Source organism: Labeo rohita, chromosome 19 (assembly GCF_022985175.1).
Source record: "Labeo rohita strain BAU-BD-2019 chromosome 19, IGBB_LRoh.1.0, whole genome shotgun sequence".
Taxonomy (NCBI): Eukaryota; Metazoa; Chordata; class Actinopteri; order Cypriniformes; family Cyprinidae; genus Labeo; species Labeo rohita.
The window spans coordinates 36152734-36175511 of NC_066887.1; the positions used below are offsets into that span (position 1 = coordinate 36152734).

The window sequence follows — 22778 nt, forward strand, 5'->3', positions numbered from 1 at the left end:
TGATAAAAGGTACATTTACGAATTTTCTTTTTTAGAAAGCTGCTGTAAATTGCCGGGCAGACATTCTTGTGAACGCCAGCCGAACACGAAATGCAAGAAAACTCCATGACAGAGCCTGATTAAGCCGGTTTCAACAGGTGTATGTATTGCTACATGTCTTCCGGTTGGCATAGAACTTCCTAAAAAAAAAAAAAAAAAATAAAAAAGAGAGACCTTCCCTCTCTTGTTTATTCTTATGTATTACCGCCTCCACCGAACTGACTGTGAAACAGCAATGCGGAAAGACAGATTTTAGTTTATTCAGAATAACTAACATTCTCGAATGTCGTACTATTTATACCTGAAAATATCACCTATTATATCTAAATTACCGTAATTTCTTTCCACCAAAAGACTTTTTAAATGGCATTCCTGATGTTTCAATTTATAAATATGAATATAAATTATAAAAAATGGACTACACAAAACAAATGCGCTTTTCAATAATAATAATAATAATAATAAAATTAATAAAAAAAAAAAAATGAATGAATGCGTTGGGAATTCTCGGCGAGCACGTTAGATGTCACGTGGTGACGTCACGCGGAACTGATCTCACGTCACATGATCGATATGAAACTACAACAACAGCAATAGACATGTCACTTCTTCATTCCGCATTTATGTTGATTGTTTAAAGCATGGCGACGTGTAAAGTCAATTTTATATTTTCTGTGGTGTTTGTTGTGTTTGGCGCTGCGCTTGGATTCCTGGGAAGTGGAGATACATTTCGACGGAAGGTAACAATGTATCACTGAGATTCAAAACAATGAAACAAACTTCATTCCGGTGCAACAACATATAACATTTACAACGCTGCAAATACTTCCGTCATAGACACAGTTTAGAAAAATAATTACTTTTACCCTTGGTTGTTTTATCCAGTGTTTGGACGTGATGTTTATTTTAGATGAGTTCATGTGTGCATTGAGGCTCATACCTTACAAAAATATTTTGCAGTGGTTCAGTGATGGATAATACCATAGCAATATTTGACTAACATAATTATTTACCTTCAGAGTACAATGGTACATATCCAAAACAACTACTATGGTATTTTTTTCTGAAACACTATACCATTGCACATTATGGCTGATTTTTTGCCTGTCTTGCTGGTTGTCAAGTTCCTCTTTATGTATTTTGAAAGGTCTGAACACAACTAGGTAAGATTTCAGTGTAATTAGTGACATTCAGTAAGATTTTTATTTTATTTTTTTTAAAAAAAAAGAAGTTTTGTTCTGCTCACCAAGGCTACATTTATTTGATACAGAAAAAATACAGAAAAAAACTGTAATATTATGAAATATTATTGCATTTTAAAATACTGGTTTCTATTTTGATATACTTTAAAATGTAATTTATTTATGTGATCAAAGCTGAATTTTCATCATTACTCCAGTCTTCAGTGTCACATGATCCTTCATAATTCATTCTGATATGCTGATTTATTATCAGTGTTAAAAAAGGTTTTGCTGCTTTATATTTTTTTGGAGCCTGTGATACTTTTTTCAGGATTTATTGATGAATAAAAAGTTAAAAAGGCATTTATCCAAAATAGATAGACTGACACCAGACTTTTGAATGGTAGTGTATATTGTTAAAAAATATTTTTATTTTGAATAAATGCTGTTCCTTTTTAACTTTTTATTCATCAAAGTATCCTGAAAAAAAAGTATCACAGGTTCCAAAAAACATTAAGCAACATAACTGTTTCTAACATTGATAATAAATCAACATGATTTCTGAAGGATCATGTGACACTGAAGACTGAGTAATGATGCTAAAAACGTTGCATCACAGAAATAAATTGTATTTTAAAGTATGTTAAAATAGAAAACCATTATTTTAAACTCCAATAAATTTTCATAATATTACAGGTTTTTTCTATATTTTTGATCAAACATATGCAGCCTTGATGAGCAGAAGAAACTTCTTTAATAAACAAAAGTCTTACTAATCCCAAAATTTTGAATGGCACTGTACATTTTAGAGTTATTATTTATGTGTACTGATGTTTCATACTTTTAAAACCCATAACCTGCATCATATTTTATAATTCTAACATAAACTTTAATCGAAATGTGAGAAACTATAATGAGAAATTATTATTTAACTAAATCAAGGCTCAAATATAAGGGGTTTCTTTCTGGTGGCAGTAGTTCAGATTGCTCTTCCAGCATTTTCTCTTTATTAACTCTGTAAATATGGTAACTATAAATTCATAAAAAGATATGCAATAAAATATTACCATGTGGAGCAAAGCATTTCTGTTTTTGCAATTTAAAATGTCAACAAAACTTCATATAATATCTCGTCTTCTCTCGTATGGTCTCAGGTGTCTGTAGAGCTGAATCCTGGTCTGAAGCCTCCGTCGGTTCTTCCTCCTGAGGTGGGTCTGGTTCATGTGCGAGGGCTGGGGCTCAATGACACGCTGCACTTCTTGATCTGTAATCGTGGAGCTCCAGCGCTGTTGCTGGTCCACACAAACAGCACTCAGTCTACGGTGCAGGTGAACTGGCCTAACTTCATCAACCACAGTTTATCCGGCAGCCTGAAGGTGGAGCCGCAGGACAGCGTGCAGTACAGCAGCGCACTAGTGTTCACCAGAGTAAGTGTAAATGTCTGTCTGTGCAAATACAGGCCTTTATAAATAAGTAATATGAATATTCTATGTAGTCTGAATGTAATCTGGATGTACTATATTCACCATGTTGTCATTGTCACATGATCTTCCAGCATCAGTTGCGTCATGTCACTGCTATTTATAAATGGGATAGTAAAGTGAAGTAGTAGGCCATCTGGGTACTTCAGCCTCTTTTATAAGTACTGTGAAATTGGACATACTTCTTTAGTCACATACTGTTTTTCGCCTACGATATAGTTGGGAAGTATGTGATTTCAGATGCATCCAAACTCAGTATTGAATAGATAAATATATTGTTTTCACATCTTATAATAACCTGTAGTAGTAATAATAATAAGCATGCTAAATACTATAAATAAACAAGTATATTTCACAAGTATGCTAAATTTATTACAAGCATAATCTCTTCTATGTAATGTATGAATCTGCTGTCTTATAGTAACTTGTAGTAATACTAAATTATAATAGTAATCTTTATTATAATTTATAATAATAATAGTTATTATTATTATTATTAGCATTCACAAGCTATTTTATTTTATTTATAAATGTGCTGTTTTATAATAACTTATAATAACAACTGTTATTAATACTACTACTACTAATAATAATAATACTAATAAGACTTAAAAAATAGTATAATAAAACATTTTTTTCACAATTATTACAAGCATAATCTCTTTATTTAATTTATGAATGTGCTGTCTAATAGTAACATTTATTATAATTAATAATAATAATAGTAATTATTATTATTATTATTATTATTATTATAAACATTCACAAGTGCACTATTTTTATCAGAATCAGAATTAGCTTTATTTGCCAAGTGTGCGCAAACACACAAGGAATTTGTTGTGGTTTTTTTAAGGTGCTCCTGGTACATACATACATACATACATACAACATTTAAATAAAATAAAAACTTAAAATAAATAATAATGTGTATGAATCTGGAACAGATGACTTATGTACAGATTTGTGCATTATTTTCTCTATATACAGCTATATAAATAAGAGATGTGCATGAGTATTTACATAATAATACTACAGAAAGAGACAATAATTAGAAATGGAGAAAGAAATACAGAAATGAATTGTAGAACCCAGGTAATGATTCATGTTTATCTGTTTAAGCTGGAGATGGCATTTGGGAAAAAGCTGTTTTTATGTCTAGATGTTTTAGTGCTCAGGGATCTGTAGCGTCTGCCTGAGGGGAGAAGTGCAAGCAGGTTGTGTCCGGGGTGAGTCGGGTCTTGGATGATGTTTCCTGCCCGTTTCTTCACTCTGGAGATGTAGAAGTCCTGAAGGTTGGGCAGGTGCACACCAATGATTCTTTCTGCTGTCCTAACAGTCCGTTGCAGTCTTCTTATATCTGATTTACTGGCTGCCCCAAACCAGACAGTTATAGAAGAGCACAGAACCGACTCAATGACAGCGGAGCAAAACTGTGTCATCAGTGCCTGTGGTAGATTGAACTTTTTCAGTTGATGAAGAAAGTACAACCTCTGCTGGGCTTTTTTCACAGTGAAGTCAATGTGAATTACAAACCTAAACTATTTTATTTGATTTATAAATGTTTTATAATAACTTGTAGTAATATGAAATAATAACAATTGATATTATAATTATTCATAATAATAATAGTGATAACAGTTGATTACAGTTCATAAATACACTAAATTGTTTATTACAGGCCTAATCTATTTATTTGATAGTAACCAAATAATTTTTTATTTGATTTGTAGTAATTCTGAATAAAAATAAAGGTTTTAATAATAATTACAATTATTAGAGTTCACAAATACACTAAATTGTTGTTATAATAACATGTGTAAATAATAATAATGATGATGATGATTATTTAAGAGTTCACAAGTACACTAAATAGTTTTTTACATGCATTATCCTTTTTTATTAATAAATGTGCTGTTTTATAATAACCTATACAGTAGTGTATGAAATTGCAACTGTTATCATTATTAATAATAAATGTAATGATGATAGTTAGAGTTCACAAATACACAAAATTGTTTACTACAAGCCTAATCTCTTTTAATTTGACCGTAATCAATTTTTTTATTTGTAGTAATTCTATATAAAAATAATTACATTTTTAATGATAATTATCATTATTAGGGTTCACAAATGCACTAAATTGTTATAGTAGTAACATGTATTAATAAAAATGATGATGATTATTTAAGATGTCACAAGTACACTAAATAGTTTATTTCAAGCCTAATCCTTTTTATTCAATTCATATATGTGCTGTCTTATAATAACTTGTAGTAATACTAAATAAATAAATAAATAAAATGTAATATTTTTAGTAATAATAATAATAATAACAATAATAAAATGTGTTATTGTTAATAACAATACTTTTAATTATTATTAATATCTTTAGAGTTCTTAAGCATACTATATAGGTTTATTACAAGCCTAATCCTTTTTTATTTATAAATGTGCTGTTTTATAATAACCTGTAGTAATTGTAATATTATTTATTGTTATTAGAATTCACAAGAACACTAAATTGTTTATTCTGTTATAAATTTATTATATCTGTTTTTGCCATTGTGCCTTTGAGACACTGATGCCTTTACAGACAGATGAAGATAAGAAATGAAAATGTGAAAACACTGATGTGTTTGTTTATCAGGTGTGGGAGTATGATGACGTCAATGACACCGCCGACCCACAGCAGACCGCGGAGTCCAGCTTTTACCCTCCATACGAGCTCCAGAACTTCACGTGGTCTAACCTTAGCATCAATGATAACCAGTCGGATCCCACTGTGATGCTGTGCGGCGGAAAGGAAACAGAGAGTTTCCTCAACGGCACCCTCTGTCTGCAGGTCAGCAGAACTACAGAAACATCTAACAGGTAATGTTTAGATTTAGAATAACTCATGTGTGTCATCAGTTCTCAGCTTTTGAGTCGGAGGGTCGTGAAAAGGCCTGGCCGAGTCTCCTTCATAACGCCAACTCATCGCAGCTGCGCGTGTGGCTGAACGGCGTGACGCCGCGAGGAAACAGCTCCAGATTCGCTCTGGAGTTTCACTCTGTTGGTGAATCTGAATTCCAGGGACGAGTGGACGTCCACAGCTCCATAGACGATGAATACACACCCTCCATCTTTAAGGTGAAAACTACAGCAAACATGGCTTTGGGGTAACCAGTGTTGGGCACGTTACTTTAAAAAAAGTAGTTAGTTATAGTTACTAGTTACTTCACACAAAAAGTAACTGAGATATTAACTGAATTACATCATTACAAAAGTAACTAATTGCCAGGGAAAGTAACTTTTGTGTTACTTTAAAAAAAAAAAAAAAAAAAGTCAAATATGTTCAATATTAAATATGGTAAATGAATAAAGCATTATACACTAATCTACACCAGTGTTGTGCAAAGTTACTTTTAAAAGTAAAGCATTACAATATTGTGTTACTCCCTAAAAAAAAAAACTAATTATATTACTTAGTTACTTTTTATAGAAAGTATTGCGTTACGTTATTTTTGCGTTAATCTGGGTGGGGCTTGCTTGTTTGTTTTTAATATAAAAAGTTTTTTTGGCATATGTAAAAGCACTTTCACACTGAAAGCCTCAGACTGAAGGAAAAATCAATTTATGTCTGTACAGTAGACCATAGAAAAAGAAAGTTCAACACTCTTCAGCAATAAAAAAGAAGAACAAATGTTAGTTTATCTTGAGTAAATGCATAAAGGATATTTGTATTATTTCAAGTATTTAATTAGTGCAGGTTTGCGTCATTATGAGTTGCATTTCACTGTTTTTATTCATTTTGAGGAATACTGCATGTGGGCTAAATTAATGCATGTTCACATTTAGTCTAGAACTAAAGTATCATCTTACTCTCGATTTCTCTCAACATGGGGACAGGAGAGCTTTCACTCAATAAATAGGGAAAAAAAGTAACTGGCACCGGTGCCATCTGTCTCATTTTTTCTTGATGACCATGAAAAGAACTAGGGTCTACTTTGATTTGTGTATAGTCATAATAACAAGAAAACAATGTGCTTTTGTAAAATAAATAAAACTAGATAAAGTTCATCAAGACACAACTTTGAAATTGGCTTAAGAAAGCTAAAACAGGAAGTTTAAAAAGTTTTAAAAGCTAGAACTTTGAAGGTTTTCAGTTTGAAGTAGTTTTAAGTTTCAAAGATTAGATAGATAGCTAGAACTAGCATGTTGCTAGCATGTGTCTAGAATGATTAGCAAGTTGCTAGTATTTTATTAGCAAGTTGTTAACTTGTTAACATGATTATCATTTTACTAGCATGTTGCTAACATGATTAGCAAGTTGCTAGAATGTTGCTAGCATGATTTTATCATGATTAGCATGTTATTAGCATGCTGTTAGTATGATTCTAGCATGATTAACATGTTACTATCATGTTGTTATCATGATTATAGCATGATTAGCATGTTTCTAACATGTTTAACATGTTACTAGCATGTTGTTAGCATGGTTTTAGTATGAATAGCATGTTTCTAGCATGGATAGCATGTTACAAGCATGTTGTTATCATGTTGCTAGCATGTTGTTAGTATGATTTGTGAGTCACTAGCATGATTAGCAAGATTCTAGCATGATTAGCATGTTACTAATGTGTTGTTAGCATGATTCTAGCATGATTAGCAAGTTACTAGCATGTTGCTAGCATGGTTTTAGTATGAATAGCATGTTTCTAGCATGATTAACATGTTACTAGCATGTTGTTAGTATGATTTGCGAGTCACTAGCATGATTAGCATGTTACTAATGTGTTGTTAGCATGATTCTACCATGATTAACATGTTACTAGCATGATGTTAACATGTTTAATATGAAACTAGCACGTTCTTATGATTTGCAAGTTACTAGCATGTTAGCATGATTCTAGCATGAATAGCAAGTTACTAGCACGTTGCTAGCATGATTTTAGCATGAATAGCGTGTTTCTAGGATGATTAGCATGTTGTTAGCATGATTCTAGCATGAATAGCAATTCACTAGCATGTTGCTAGCATGATTAGCATGTTACTACCATGTTGTTAGCATGAGAAATATATGTAGAGTATAGAAAGCGTGAAATGTCTACTTGTAAATGAAGTAAGTCATATCGAAAACAAATATTCTGTGATAAAGTAATCCGTATGATATTAATGCAAGCAGTTTTTCCTATCTGAGCTCGTTTTCTCGGCTCCGCTTTTCATATTTCATATGCACGGTGATGTAAACGCCCACATCACCTCCGTAAACAAAAATTAGTATTGATCAAGTTCATCTCACCTACTTTTCATTACTGGAAAAACACACGCTAAGAGGAATAAGCCAGAATTTACCTCAGAAAAAGAACGCAAAAATTATAGTAACGCCGCATTTTATTGTCAGTAACGTAACAGCATTGTAATGGGAAACAGTAATTCATTTGATTACTTGTTACTGAAAGAAGTAGCTTATTTATAAAGCCATACTAAAAGTACTAAAATTAAGTTGTTTTTTTTTTTTTTTTTGGTCGACCTTTACAATAAGGTTCCATTAGTTCATTAGTTAAGTTGTGCTTTGTAATTCACCTTAAAATGATCTCAAGAATAATTGTAACCACAGTTATAAAACATTATTATACTATAATCTATTAATTTTTACACCTCTAGATAATATAATGCATTAAAAACATGACCAACACCCTTCAAGTATTATAATGCATTATTTTTTTTTTACTTGTTAACAACTTGCTAATCATGCTAGAAACATGCTAGCAACTTGCTAATCATGCTAGAAACATGCTAACAACTTGCTAATCATGCTAGAAACATGTTATCAACTTGCTAATCATGCTAGAAACATGTTATCAACTTGCTAATCATGCTAGAAACATGTTATCAACTTGCCAGTCATGCTAGAAACATGCTAGCAACTTGCTAATCATGCTAGAAACATGTTATCAGCTTGTTAATCATGTTAGAAACATGCTAGCAACTTGTTAACAACTTGCTAATCATGCTAGAAACATGTTAGCAACTTGCTAATCATGCTAGAAACATGTTATCAACTTGCTAATCATGCTAGAAACATGCTAGCAACTTGCTAATCATGCTAGAAACATGTTATCAACTTGCTAATCATGCTAGAAACATGTTATCAACTTGCTAATCATGCTAGAAACATGTTATCAGCTTGCTAATCATGTTAGAAACATGCTAGCAACTTGTTAACAACTTGCTAATCATGCTAGAAACATGTTAGCAACTTGCTAATCATGCTAGAAACATGTTATCAACTTGCTAATCATGCTAGAAACATGCTAGCAACTTGCTAATCATGCTAGAAACATGTTATCAACTTGCTAATCATGCTAGAAACATGTTATCAACTTGCTAATCATGCTAGAAACATGTTATCAACTTGCTAATCATGCTAGAAACATGTTATCAACTTGCCAGTCATGCTAGAAGCATGCTAGCAACTTGCTAATCATGTTAGAAACATGCTAGCAACTTGTTAACAACTTGTTAATCATGCTGGAAACATGTTAGCAACTTGCTAATCATGCTAGAAACATGTTATCAACTTGCTAATCATGCTAGAAACATGTTAGCAACTTGCTAATCATGCTAGAAACATGTTATCAACTTGCTAATCATGTTAGAAACATGCTAGCAACTTGCTAATCATGCTAGAAACGTTATCAACTTGCTAATCATGCTAGAAACATGTTAGCAACTTGCTAATCATGCTAGAAACATGTTATCAGCTTGCTAATCATGCTAGAAACATGTTATCAGCTTGCTAATCATGCTAGAAACATGTTATCAGCTTGCTAATCATGCTAGAAACATGCTACCAACTTGCTAATCATGCTAGAAACATGCTAGCAACTTGCTAATCATGCTAGAAACATGTTATCAACTTGCTAATCATGCTAGAAACATGTTAACAACTTGCTAATCATGCTAGACACGTTATCAACTTGCTAATCATGCTAGAAACATGTTATCAGCTTGCTAATCATGTTAGAAACATGCTAGCAACTTGTTAACAACTTGCAAATCATGCTAGAAACATGCTACCAACTTGCTAATCATGCTAGAAACATGCTAGCAACTTGTTAACAACTTGCTAATCATGCTAGAAACATGTTAGCAACTTGCTAATCATGTTAGAAACATGCTAGCAACTTTTTTAACAACTTTTTTATCTGGTTTTAGTTTTGTTTTGTTTTTTTAAATTTTATTAAACTTTTCAATGAAAAGATTACAGCGTGCATTATGAATGTCTTTAGAATGCGTTATACATAAATGCTTTATGTGTTACCAAAATTTTAGTTGTTGTTTAACAAAATGTTAAAAGTGTAAATGCATAAATGTAAAATCTGGTATAAATTGTGTTGAGTTGATTGTTGTGAATGTTGTCGTCTCTTCTGTCAGGTTGCTCAGTGGGTGTCGTTTCCGGTGAACAGCAGTGGTGTGAGGGGTTATAATCAGTGGAAACCCGTGGCGTATCGTAAAGCCGAGCCGGCATTTGAGGACGCAACACCCTGCAAACACTCCAGGCTCGTGTCTGTGAATCACATCCCTGACTCTGGTCTGGTTCAGGCGTATTTCACAGACAATCCTCAGACTCACGGACTGAACATCAGCTTCGGCATCGCTAAAGACCCAGTGTTTTACAGTGCCACCAAATACGTCAGCTGGTGAGTGTGATGAGTAATTTGACATTGTTCATGAGGAGCATTAGAGACTGAACTGAGAAAATGAATAAAGCAAGACTGTGAGGGACGGAGGTGCACTGTAAAAAGTGCTAACCTGCAGTTATTACTTTAATGAGCTATTTCTACCTATAGAAAATGTTTTGTTGGTATAAATTAATGTTTATACACTGGTTCAATTATATTTTTGACTTTTAAGAAAAATAGTTATTTTAGACATTGCCATTTTTGTGCGGTCTGTCCAGATTTTACTGTATTTTTACACAAAATATGTAATTTTTGCTTCATCGTGTTTTTCCCCCATACTTGCCAGTCTGAGGAAAATAATAAAATATTACAAATATATGCCCATTCAGCAGTTACAGCATGCTATAACTGATCGAAAAAAAAAAAAACGAATGACAAGGACCACCGAAACCATACCGGGGGAGTTTTTTTTAAAGACAGCCGCCAAAATGTAATTGTAATTTTTGTATGTAATTTTTGCTTCATTGTGTTTTTCCCCCACACTTGCCAATCTGAGGAAAATAATAAAATATTACAAATATTTTATATTATTTTGGGTAATTAGAGTTAATAAAATATTAAAACTTTTTTGTTTTGTTTTGTTTTTTCCCAACTTAAATATTTGGGGAAAAAATTAATGTAATTATTATTTGATTAACGTAATTATTTATTTTTGTTGATCATTTACTTTGGTCCATTTATGGTCCATTTTACAAACTGTTAGGAAAATAATAAAATAGTGAAATTATGTACACTTTTTTTTTCTCGAATATTTAAATTGGGAAAACAAAAACTATATATGTATATTTATTGGTTTTGTTTTGTTTCATTTTTATTTTTTCCCAACTTAATTATTTGAAAAAAAGAAAAAAACATAATTATTATTTATGAGGTGTTTTTAAAAGTTTTTTTTTTTTTTTTTTTTTTTTGTAAATTGAAAGTTTTGTAGTGATATGTTAAAAGATCCATTATTTTATTTATTTTTTTGTCATTTACTGTTTTTTATTTTTCCAAACTGTTAAATAGTGACAATAGTGAAATAGTGCAATTATTAAAAGTTCACTTCACATTTATTTAAATTGGGAAAAACAAAAAATATATATATTGGTTTTGTTTTGTTTCATTTTTGTTTTTTCCCAACTTAAATATTAATTATTAACATAATTCTAATTATTAAATTATTAACATAATTTATTATTTGTGGCGTCTTTTTAAAACCCTATATATATATATATATATATATGATCAACATAAATAAATATTTATTTTTATTTATTTATTTTTGTTGATCATTTACGTTGGGCCATTTTCCAAACTGTAAGAAAAATAATTAAATGGTGAAATAATGTAAACGTTTTTCCCCCAAAATATTTAAATTCAGAAAAACATAACACAATTTTCTACGGGTTTTTTTTGCATGTTTTTTTTTTGTTGTTTGTTTGTTTTTGTTTTGTTTTTTTGTAAATTTAATGTTTTGGTGTCTTTTTGAAAGCTTTGTTTAAAAACATTATTCTTAGTAAAGTTATTATATATAAGTTATATACTATCATACTTCTATAATAAATTTATTGCAACTTGTAACAAACTGAACAGTCTTTGACTGTGTTTTTCCATTAATTACAATAAAGCCCGTATTTTTTAGTAACATCTGCTCATATTTAAATACCTTAAATACAGAATACTGACCGTTTTCATACAGGTTTCCTGAACACCCTCATCTGTCATTGGTCAGTCATACTTATAGTCCCGCCCCAAACTCACGTGATTGGTCGAGCCAGAAGTTGCTGGGCGCTCAGACAAACACATCAATGTTTTATAGGCGTCAGATTACCAATGAGTGACTTATAGAGACTCTGAACATTAAACTGACACACCACAAACCAAATACACACATTAAAACACTCTGGGGCTGCTGTGCTGTGAATGATGTTTGTCTGAACCCTGAACTCTGCTTCACTCCACAGGACTGTTTTAATGGGCGTGGGCGAACCTCCGGCCGAATCGTTCTCCACGTTAATCATTATCATCATAGCTGTTGGACTTGGTACTCCGCTGGCCCTCATTATCGTGGGTGGAGTGTTTGTTTGGATCCGCAAGAGGATGTCGCACTCGTCAGTCTACGAGCCAATCAACTGAGACGTTACGGCACTGCACACACCTGCCAATCAGTGACGAGGTAACTGACTCCTGAGCGGAACATTAGAAACACGTTACTGACGAGTGGATGAGGGAGTGAAATATAGCTGACCAACTACACAGACAAACACTCTCTGGAAGGGTTTTGATTTAAACGTATAACATTGATTTTTTTTACACGTTTATACTTTAACCTCATTGGCCAGTCAAACAAGGATCAAACCTGAAAGTGCAAATGAGTTATTATTTGATTGTTTTGTTTTTACGCCATCATTTTTCATACTTGATGTTTGTTTGTGCCAAAATCCTGCTTGTAGAATCGATTTAATTGGCCAGATTGATGACAGCTGCACATTTTAAAGATTTAAACCATGATTTTCTCTTTAATTCTGAAATCTATGCAAATGCTTTCATATTTAATGGAAACTGCACTGCTGGAGATTCTCAGGGATTCTCACTGTGTTTATTGTGTTGAGTTTTGATGGTTTTAACATAACTGTGGTTTATGGGAGAGTTTATTGTCAAAGATGTTTTTGTAAACGTTCATTTGCACCATGTAGGAACACTCTGAAATCTTTCTTTTTGTTGTTGTTGTTGCCAACAGTGACTTATAAAATGTAAATATGGATTCGACGACTTTTCATTTCACTATATAAATTTATTCAACACTTTCTTGTGGACTGACATCCTGTGCATCATTTATTTATAAACATTTCAACATATACAGATGGAAACTTCAGACACAAGAATGCATTATGATAAACATGAGGAATATGGCCCTAATCTGTGAAATATAAGACAAAATAAACGGCATGATGCAATAAATGAGATTAATTTATTTTTAGTTAATCATTTACTTTTTTCCTGGATGCTTGCAAATCTGCAAGGAAAATAATAAAACTGTACAAATATATGTAAATATAAAAATATGAAATTGTACATATGAGATTGTACTTAAATTATTTATTGTAATTCTTATTTACACTGATTACAGTTATAAAGCACATATTTTTAAATCAGAAGTTTGTCGGTTTAATATTTAGGTTTTTTGGTTTGTTTTATTATTTACTTTTCCCCATATTGTCCAAACTTCGAAAAATTATAAAATATTAAAAATGTTTAAAATATTTTTTTAAAAGGTTCATACAAGGTGCTTAAAGTGCTTGAATTTGACTTTTTGAAATGTAAGGCCTGGAAAACCCTTGAAAATAGCAGTATTCTTAAAGAGATATACTTGAAAACTGCTTGAATTATTGAAAGACAATGTATCTATGAAATATGTTTAATTTTGTCAATAATAATTTTGCTTATTTCAGTTAATGTTAGAAAACAGTTGAGCTAAGCCAGTAGCAGTACTGACAGTGTTGTGTAAACATGGCAAGACCCGAAAACAGGAACAGATGAACCAAATCAATTGAGTCATTTATGCTGGAATCGATCCGAATCAAACTCGTGACTTTTTAAAACGATTCACTAGCAAAAACCAGATCAAATTAAAAGAGCTATTCATTTTCGAATTTTAACATCGCTTGTAACGATTTTAAAAAGCACTTGATGAGTGAAACGGAGCTTTTCGAAACTCCGAATCAGTTTAACCATTGCGTCGCAAAATGATTCACTGTTTCGAAGTGCTTCAATCGGATTCCGTATCACGAATCATTTGATTTAGATCGGAACGGGTTCCGATCAAATGATTCGCAAAAACGCGATTTGAAGTTTCGATCTACATCAAAAGATTCGCGAATGATTCGCGATTTGCGATCCGAGTCCTGATCTAAAAGTTTGGTTTGGGAGTCATTATTCAGAGCGCGTATCGCGAAGATCGGAGATCACGTAGATCAGAACAGGTTTGTGAATCATTTTGCAAATTATTCAAATAAAGTGATTCACGATATGCGATTAATGTCCCGATCTAAATCAAATGATTCGCGTTACGCAAAGTTCCGATCTAAGTCAAATGATTTGCGATCCGAGGCCTGATCAGATCGGGAGTTTTTGTGGATCGTGAATCATTTGATTTAGAACGGAACTTTGAAGCGGGTTCGCGAATCTTTTGGTCGGAGTCGGAATTACAGAGTGTGAATCGTGAATCGTTTGATTCAGATCGGGACTTTAGTGCGGGTTCGCAAATCATTTGTTTCAGGATTTCGGAGCGATTTCGCGAATCTTTTTTCTGATTTTTTTTTTTTTTTCCTTAAACGGTAGAAAACATCAAACTAATAAGGCGGCAGAGTTATAAAAACAAAACTAAGAAAAAGAAGTGTGCACAAAAACAAATCCCTTAAGAAAATTAACTGTGGTTTTACTATCGTAAAAGTGTAGTATACTTTGTAATGCTTTAGTAGTAATAATTTGCATGTGCTTAACTTTTTTTATTAGTATATTTTTGTTTATCTATTGTTCTGATTTTTTAGAATTTAAAAGAGAAGACATTGTCCTTGAAAGTCCTGGAATTTTATTTTACAGTATCTGTATAAAAACCCTATTGTAATTTAAAAAAAAAAAAAAAAAAAACTTAAAATGTAATTATTAAAAATTACAATATATATACTAAATAAATATAAAATCTTTTTAAAATAATACATTTTTATGTGGTCTTTTTAAACTGTTAGGAAAAATAATACTCAAACCTTAATCAAACACAGAGAACATTAAAATCAAACATCTTGTGCATCATTTATTCATAAACATTCAAACATCATGTGCAGATGGAAACATCAGATTCACTAAGACTGCATTATGATAAACATTACATATGAAGAATATGGCACAATCAATGAAATTTCAGCAACAATCATGGCATGACAAAAACAACATGTCTGAAACATTAAGCGTCCAAATACTTTCCTGTAATACAAAAAAATACAATTATTATCCAAGACTAAGTTAATCTCACAAAAAAAAAAAAAAAAAAAAAAAAAAACACATGACATGTCCAGGTTAAAATTCAATTAAATTTTGCTATTTTAGTTCCGTTACACTTCTGACGTTGTTTTTATAATTAAGCATGTTTTAAATATACCAGTATTTTCTTCACATTACATCAATTTCTTTTGATTTCAGACATGTTTGTGAAGTCATAGTGATTAACTACTGAGGTCAGATTTGCTGAAAGCCCAAATCAAGAGCGTTTGCAGCAGTTAAACTGGTTTTATCATGACACATATCGCGTTTCAGCCCATTCATTGTCTCTGCCTTTCAGTGCAAGTGAGAGTCCTTAATTTACTCTTTCAGTCTTTATGCTTTGATCATCTCGCTGGACGGGCGTGACTTCTGCAGTAAAAAAACTCTTTTTTTTTTTTTTAAGTAACAATTCTGATTATTCAGACGATGTTTTCAGCCCCACCATCTCTGCTTTGGGGGTGGGGCTGTAGTGGGCGGGGTCACGTGAAACACCGCCTCCTGTCCACTCACCGAGCCAATGAAATAAAGGTTTGCGCCCAACAGAACAAGCAGAGGCAGGAAGGACAGGGCGAATCCGAGCGCTCGTACGCTGCTGCCGAATACGACACACACCCAGTAGATCAGTCTGAAAATAAAATACACACACGCTTTCATGAGCCACAAAAATACATTCAGAATACACTAATATATGCATCGTTCATCAAGTAAGAGAGAATACGTTTGTAAATCATTTGTACACAAATTCCTATGTAAACCGTCACAGTGAATTGAATGTGACAGTTTCTGTAAAAAATGGTACATGAATGATTTGTTCGGTTTGTTTACATAAAGTAACATGCAGTACATGCTTTTTGGAATTAATAAAGTAACATGTTACTTTCTGAATATAAAACAAAATATCCATGTCACTTTTTTCAGATAAGAACATTTCTTAATTTACTTGGTATTTTAATGTAAATGTTACATTTAAAAGTCACAAGTAACATTTTCCAAGTAAGAAACACATAACATTTATATTTATTGAATTTATTATAAATAGTTTAAAATCTAGCTTCAATAATGTAAATGTTACATTTTTAATTCTTAAAAGTAACATTTCCAAAGAAACTCGTAACATCTATTCATATATAAATAGCTCTCCTCCACAAACAATGTAACACATAATTATTAGTAATATCATTTTAGAGTATTGCAATAATGAGAATGTTACATTTAAGTCTTAAAAGTAACATTTTTAAAGAAACATGTAACATATCTATTCATATGTATAAAATGTCTCTCCTCCACAAACAATGTAACATAATAATTAGTAACATAATATTAGACTGTTGCAATAATGTAAATGTTACATCTTTCAAGTAAAAAAATTTAAGAAACATGTAACATATCTATTCATATATAAATGTCTCTCTTCAAACAATGTAACATATACTTATTACCAACATATTTTTAGAGTATTGCAATAATGTAAATGTTACATTTAAAAGTTAAGAAACATGTAACATTTCTATTTATTGAATTTATTATAAATAGTTCTCCAGGTGTAAATCTCTCCCTTGTAAGTTTAGAGTATTTCAATAATGCAAATGTTACAATTTTAAGTCTTAAAAGTAACATTTCCAAAGAAATGTAACATATCTATTCATATATAAATGTCTGTCTTTAAACAATGTAACATATTTTTAGAGTATTGCAGTAATGTAAATGTTACATTTAAAAGTTAAGAAACATGTAACATTTCTATTCATATATAAATGTCTCTCTTCAAACAATGTAACATATACTCATTACCAACATATTTTTAGAGTATTGCAATAATGTGAAGGTTACATTTAGGTCTTAAAAGTAACGTTTCTAAAAAAATATTTAACATATCTATTCATATATATAAAAATGTAACATTTAATTATTAGTAACATAATATCAGAGTATTGCAATAATGTAAATGTCACATTATTCTTAAAAGTAACATTTTTTATGAAACATGTAACATATCTATTGATATATAAAATGTCTCTCCTCCACAATGTAACATATACTTACTACCAACATATTTTTAGAGCATTGCAATAATGTAAATGTAAGAAAAATGTAACATTTCTATTTATTGAATAAATTTTTTTGATACATGTGAAAATCTCTCCCTTCCTTAAAGTAACATAATTAGTGATGTAACTTAAGAGTATCTTAATAATGCCAATGTTACATTTAAGTCTTAAAAATAACCAACTTCCAACTTGAAAGTAAAAATTTTTATAGTACGCATAACTTTTCTACTTGTATTTCTTTAATGTATCATAAAATTAGTAGTTTTAGAATTTTGCAATAAGCTAAATGTTTAATTTAATTCTTAAAAGTAACATTTTTCCAAGACACATGTAACATGTCTACTTTCTACTGTAAGTGTTACATTTAAAGTAACATTCCCAGCATGTACCTGCCAAAGACAAACATCATGGTGAGAAGCGGCACCAGTTTGAGCATTTCCTGTTGGGTGTATGTTGCCATGACAGCAAGCTGCATGAAGTAGAGCAGGTACAGGTATAGCGAGTCTCGCACGTAATGACCATGAACGGCCACCTCGCGATTTTCCCACGTTCCGTCAAACAGAGGCTTCAGCTTCCCGAATTTCAGACGCGACACACCCTGAACCAGCACACCTGAAAAATAAAGCGTCACGATTCCAAAAAAATCCAAAATGTTTCTTGATCAGCATATTAGAATGATTTCTGAAGGATCATGTGACACTGAAGACAGGAGTAATGATATGATTTGCTCACCCAGTATGATGGGAAAGCTGGCGAAGAATGCGCAGCGTAACGTGTACATGAGCCTGAGGGCGGAGCTGTTGAGGGGAGGGGCATTGAAGGGGAGGAGCTTGTATCCTCCCCACGTCAGTAATGGGAAAATCACCGCAGCAGCCGTTACACACACACACAAGCGCACGATCTCCACACAACTGTCTGGAAGTGAGAGACAGAGATCTGTGTTCAACATAAGCACTCTGATTAAAATATTTTAGCACAGAACAACTTTTGAGCCATTTGCCAAAATGTACACTATGATACTGTATCCCACAATGCAATGCACTTGACACAGGTGATTACTAACACTAAAACCTAAAACTAAAAATTGTTACTTGAAATAAAATAAACATTAACCAAAAAATAAAATACACTTTTCATATTTAAATTACATTTTAAAGTATTTTTTTAAATACTTTTTAATATATTTTATTTTTTGTTACTTGATATAAAATAAACGATAATTGAAATAAAAATCATTGAAAATATGAAAAAAGGTTACTTAAGTGAAATAAATTTAAAAGTTAAATAAATAAATAAATATTTTACTCCAGCTAGATGCAAAGGCAGCATTTCTCTTTTTTTTATGTAGTTCAACTTGAAGTACTAAAATAAAACTCAAAATAAAACAGAAGTAAAATGAATAAAAAACTATATAGGCATATTAAAAATAAAAATAAAAAAAGTAATACAATTTGAATAAAAAATACAAAAACAAAATGACCTAAAGTTTAACTAAAATTAAACTGAAAACCATAAACACAAAAATAAAAGCAAATTTAAAATATTATTTAAAACTATACCAGTATCTCAATAATACTAAAATAACACCAACATTAACTGAAATATTGTAAAATGTTAAAACAATTTAAGCATATTTTATTTTATTTTAACATTTCTCATGTTTAGTTGAACTAAAAAACTGAAATAAAATTAATAAACTGTATAGACTTACATAAACTGTAACTAAAATTACAATGAAAGTGGAAAATATAAAAATGAAAACTAATTCACCTTTAATTTTAAATTTTGAATGACCCAGACAACAGTTTTAATATTTTACACTAAATGCAGTTACTATAATTAAAAATGACTGCATTATAATGTGAATACTGACAATTACTGACAAAAACTATTACTTACGCATTAGTGTGCATACTTCATACTGTTGCATGCTAGTATACAGTATGTACTAACCAATACACAATTACTCAATTCCTAATTGAGACAAACTCCTGTTTTCATCCAAGTATCTTCCATACCACTAGAGTTTAGGGTTGGAATGAAGTATTATGTAGTACCAACTGTATTTTTAAATGATAAATACTATCTGTCCCACACAAATCCAGTTATATATGCTTTGAAAACAAACCTGCTCATTGTTCAAATGCGTGATTTACCTTCGGGTTTGTCTATATCGTCAATCCACGCCGGGTGGAAATGTTCTGGAGGGTTTGTGTGAAAGTTCTGCACGTACAAAGGAATCTTCTTCATCTGAATGTCCTTCTGGACGTTCTCGTGTCCCGTCGGCTGCACGATCATCACGTTCGGCGTGAACGCCTGCACAGCTTTTTCTGGACTCCAGGCATCCTGGAGCCGTTTGCCATCTTCTTCATCATCTTCATCCTCATCATCAGCTAGCGAGCCGTCGTCCGTGTCCCATGGCTTCTTCTGCATTTCCATCGGTTCGTCTTGTTTCTCCAGCTCTCTGCTGCTCTCCGTCCTGCTGTCCGGCTGATCTCCATCATATCTGCTGAGTTCAGTGACGCTCTCACTGGGGTTTGTTGGTTTGATCTCGTCTGGATGTTTCAGCATGCTGGTCTCAGTCTGTTTTTCTGGGTTTGTTTGCTGATCTGTGATCATGTCTGTGGTTTAGTGGTGAATCTACAGACTGATGAATCTCCAATTAGTTCAGGGTTGAATATAAAAGTCACACATTTCCAGAGTCCTAAACACAGAGAGAATGAATCAGCAAATGCAGATCTTCTCAAAATGCCCAAAAATCGCAGATGAATCAGTCTTTCTTTAAATCCTTTCTAAAATCTACAATGACTTTACAGATGACATTAATATGATATTTGTCCCTGGACCACAAAACCAGTCTTAAGTAGAACAGGTATATTTGTAGCAATTGCCCAAAAATACACTGTATGCGTCAAAATTATTGATTTTTCTTTTATGCCAAAAATCATTAGGATGTTAAAAGATCATGTTCCATGAAGATATTTTGTAAATTTCCTACCTAAATATATCAAAACTTAATTTTTTATTAGTAATATGCATTGCTAAGAACTTCATTTGGACAACTTTAAAGGCGATTTTCTCAGTATTTTAATTTTTTTGGCACCATCACATTCCAGATTTTCAAAGTTGTATCTCAGCCAAATATTGTCCTATCCTAACAAACCATACATTAATGGATAAATCTTAATATCTTATAAATCTTAATATCTTAATCTTAAAAAATTGTATTACAAATGATGTATAAAAAATTAACCCTTATGACTGGTTTTGTGTTCCAGGGTCACATATAAGTAACGCAGCTCCAAATTCCATATTTTAATTTCAATAATATACACTATTAAAAAATGTTTTTTTTTTTTTTTTTTTTTTTTTTTTAAGTTTTTAAGTTTTAAATATAACAAATACTATTGGAGTACATTTTACAAGACAATACTATTTCAGTCTTTCTACTTAATAATTTCATATTTAATTCAAAGTGATATTTGCAGCTGTAATTGTATTATATTACATTATATTTGCAGTATTTGTAATTATAAATTAAATCTACTACCAATTTGTAAATTAAGATTGTTTTCAGTGTATTAGTTAATTTTAATAAAATTAACATTAAGTAGGATTAATAAATGCTCCAAGTATTTTTCAGTATTAGCTCACATCAGCGAAAGTATGATAACATGTTTTTTATGCACCTGAAGTGCATTTCTGTTTCCCAAATAGGTCAAGGATTTGATTCCCAGGCAGTGCATGAATTGATCCAATTCATATCTTCAATGCAATGCAAATTGCTTTGGTTTAAATCATCTTCCAAATGCATACATGTAAATAAACTTTTTAATTGAACTTATTTTTGTATTTATGACCTTTTGTATAAAAAAAAAGTGTTAATTTCAGCAATTTAACTTAACCATTATATTGTATTATGTATATACCAGGCTGATTATTGGTGGTGGTAGATTAATAATAGGCCTATTACTTATTATTCTAAAATAAATCATTCTATACGTTTTTGTAAGCGCAGGTGCTGACAGCCTAGCGGTTAGCGCACTGACATATAATGCAACCGCACCTGAGGCCCGAGTTCGAGTCCCGACTCGTTGCCAATCCCGTTCCCAACCCTTCACCCCATACTTTCCTGTCAATCTCTACTGGCCTGTCCGTTAAAAAAGCCAAAGACATAAGTAATGCTGTGTAAAATAAGCATCTTTGTTTTGTTATATCAAATATTCTCTGTCTGCTTTCTATTCATCAGTTCAAAACAAAATTCACCCAGAGCTGGTTTATCAGTGAACAGATTCCTTACGCATTTATCAGCAGACGACGAACACACACACAATACTTCTCTGTTAAGTGTTACTCTGATTCATTACATTGTAAACATTATTGCAGCAGTAAAGCAGACAGACTGCGAGCAGCAGCAGCTGTTTGTAAAGAGTAATGTAGTTCAACCTGTTTAACCTGAACTCACGGAAATCAACACAATATCCAGCAGAAACGACACTATACGACTCACTGTGCTTTAAATCTTGCCAAAGGCTTCATTCAGAGCAAATACAATCACACGCTGCTCTGAATAATTAAAAAATATGACATATAAACATTTTGTGAAATCTGAGATATTTTATACGAAACTTTGATATTTCACAACAAGCAACTTCCGTGAAGTCTGAGAATGAAAAGTTGTTGAAATGCTGTTGTTTCTTACCTGATCCTCCATTGAGAAGATTAAACAAATGTATATCGAATATATAAGAGAACAGGAGTGTCAGATTCGATCGGTATCGCTGTGATCAGACACACACGTACAGGTGTGACAGACGGTCAGCAGGTAAATCATTTCTCTTTCGGTATCATGTGACTGGCGTTAACGCCTAGACTAGAGTATATCGCGCTGAATTCAAAGTAAAGCGCATTTTGACGCTTATACGTTTCAAACTACACGTTGCACTACAAAATCGCACTTAATTAAGCATGTTAAAAAATAAATGAGTTTTCAAATGGCAGGCGTCAGCTTCTAAAAATTGCAAAACGCACTATTTACTGCACTAAAAAATAAAAATGATTAATTCTGCTTGAACACAACTATTGCTAAACACGCATTTGTTCATCTATGAGCGTGTATGTTATTCATCTGATATGAAACGAAACTAGCATATAGTTAAATGAAATTTTAAGAAGGAGGAAATGCGTTTCTAACGTTTTCATAGCATGACAGCTATTCTGAAACTCTTGTTTACTAGCGCTGCCCTGCTGCACATGTGCGCGAGTCAGGCGCGGTGAAACCAA

The 22778-nt window shown here is 31.9% G+C and overlaps 2 protein-coding genes across 2 annotated transcripts; one reads left to right on the top strand and one right to left on the bottom strand.

The window, feature by feature from the left end:
- The first annotated feature begins 594 nt into the window (after positions 1–594).
- Positions 595–13442, top strand: glmp (glycosylated lysosomal membrane protein). The gene is made up of 6 exons (XM_051136281.1): positions 595–779; positions 2375–2647; positions 5349–5543; positions 5612–5830; positions 10121–10386; positions 12372–13442. Exons 1-6 carry the CDS (start codon positions 681–683, stop codon positions 12541–12543), a joined length of 1224 nt encoding a protein of 407 aa, XP_050992238.1. The 5' UTR covers positions 595–680; the 3' UTR covers positions 12544–13442.
- Positions 13443–15194: 1752 nt separating this feature from the next.
- tmem79a (transmembrane protein 79a) lies at positions 15195–22718 on the bottom strand. Its single transcript, XM_051136284.1, has 5 exons — positions 22198–22718; positions 19652–20199; positions 18228–18410; positions 17885–18107; positions 15195–16072 (listed from the first exon to the last, which is right to left on the bottom strand). The coding sequence occupies exons 2-5, from the start codon at positions 20112–20114 to the stop codon at positions 15880–15882; spliced, it is 1062 nt and encodes a 353-aa protein (XP_050992241.1). The 5' UTR covers positions 20115–20199; positions 22198–22718; the 3' UTR covers positions 15195–15879.
- Between the last annotated feature and the right edge of the window lie 60 nt (positions 22719–22778).

What these genes read in the sequence shown, in the direction of transcription:
- glmp (XM_051136281.1), top strand. Translation starts at nt 681, where the DNA reads ATGGCGACGTGTAAAGTCAATTTTATATTTTCTGTGGTGTTTGTTGTG. An exon ending in GAGATACATTTCGACGGAAG is followed by an intron (nt 780 to 2,374) that starts GTAACAATGTAT and finishes GTATGGTCTCAG; the next exon opens with GTGTCTGTAGAGCTGAATCC. An exon ending in ACGGCACCCTCTGTCTGCAG is followed by an intron (nt 5,544 to 5,611) that starts GTCAGCAGAACT and finishes GTGTGTCATCAG; the next exon opens with TTCTCAGCTTTTGAGTCGGA.
- tmem79a (XM_051136284.1), bottom strand. Translation starts at nt 20,114, where the DNA reads ATGATCACAGATCAGCAAACAAACCCAGAAAAACAGACTGAGACCAGC. An exon ending in CAGCTTTCCCATCATACTGG is followed by an intron (nt 18,108 to 18,227) that starts GTGAGCAAATCA and finishes TTTATTTTTCAG; the next exon opens with GTGTGCTGGTTCAGGGTGTG. An exon ending in ATGATGTTTGTCTTTGGCAG is followed by an intron (nt 16,073 to 17,884) that starts GTACATGCTGGG and finishes TTTTATTTTCAG; the next exon opens with ACTGATCTACTGGGTGTGTG.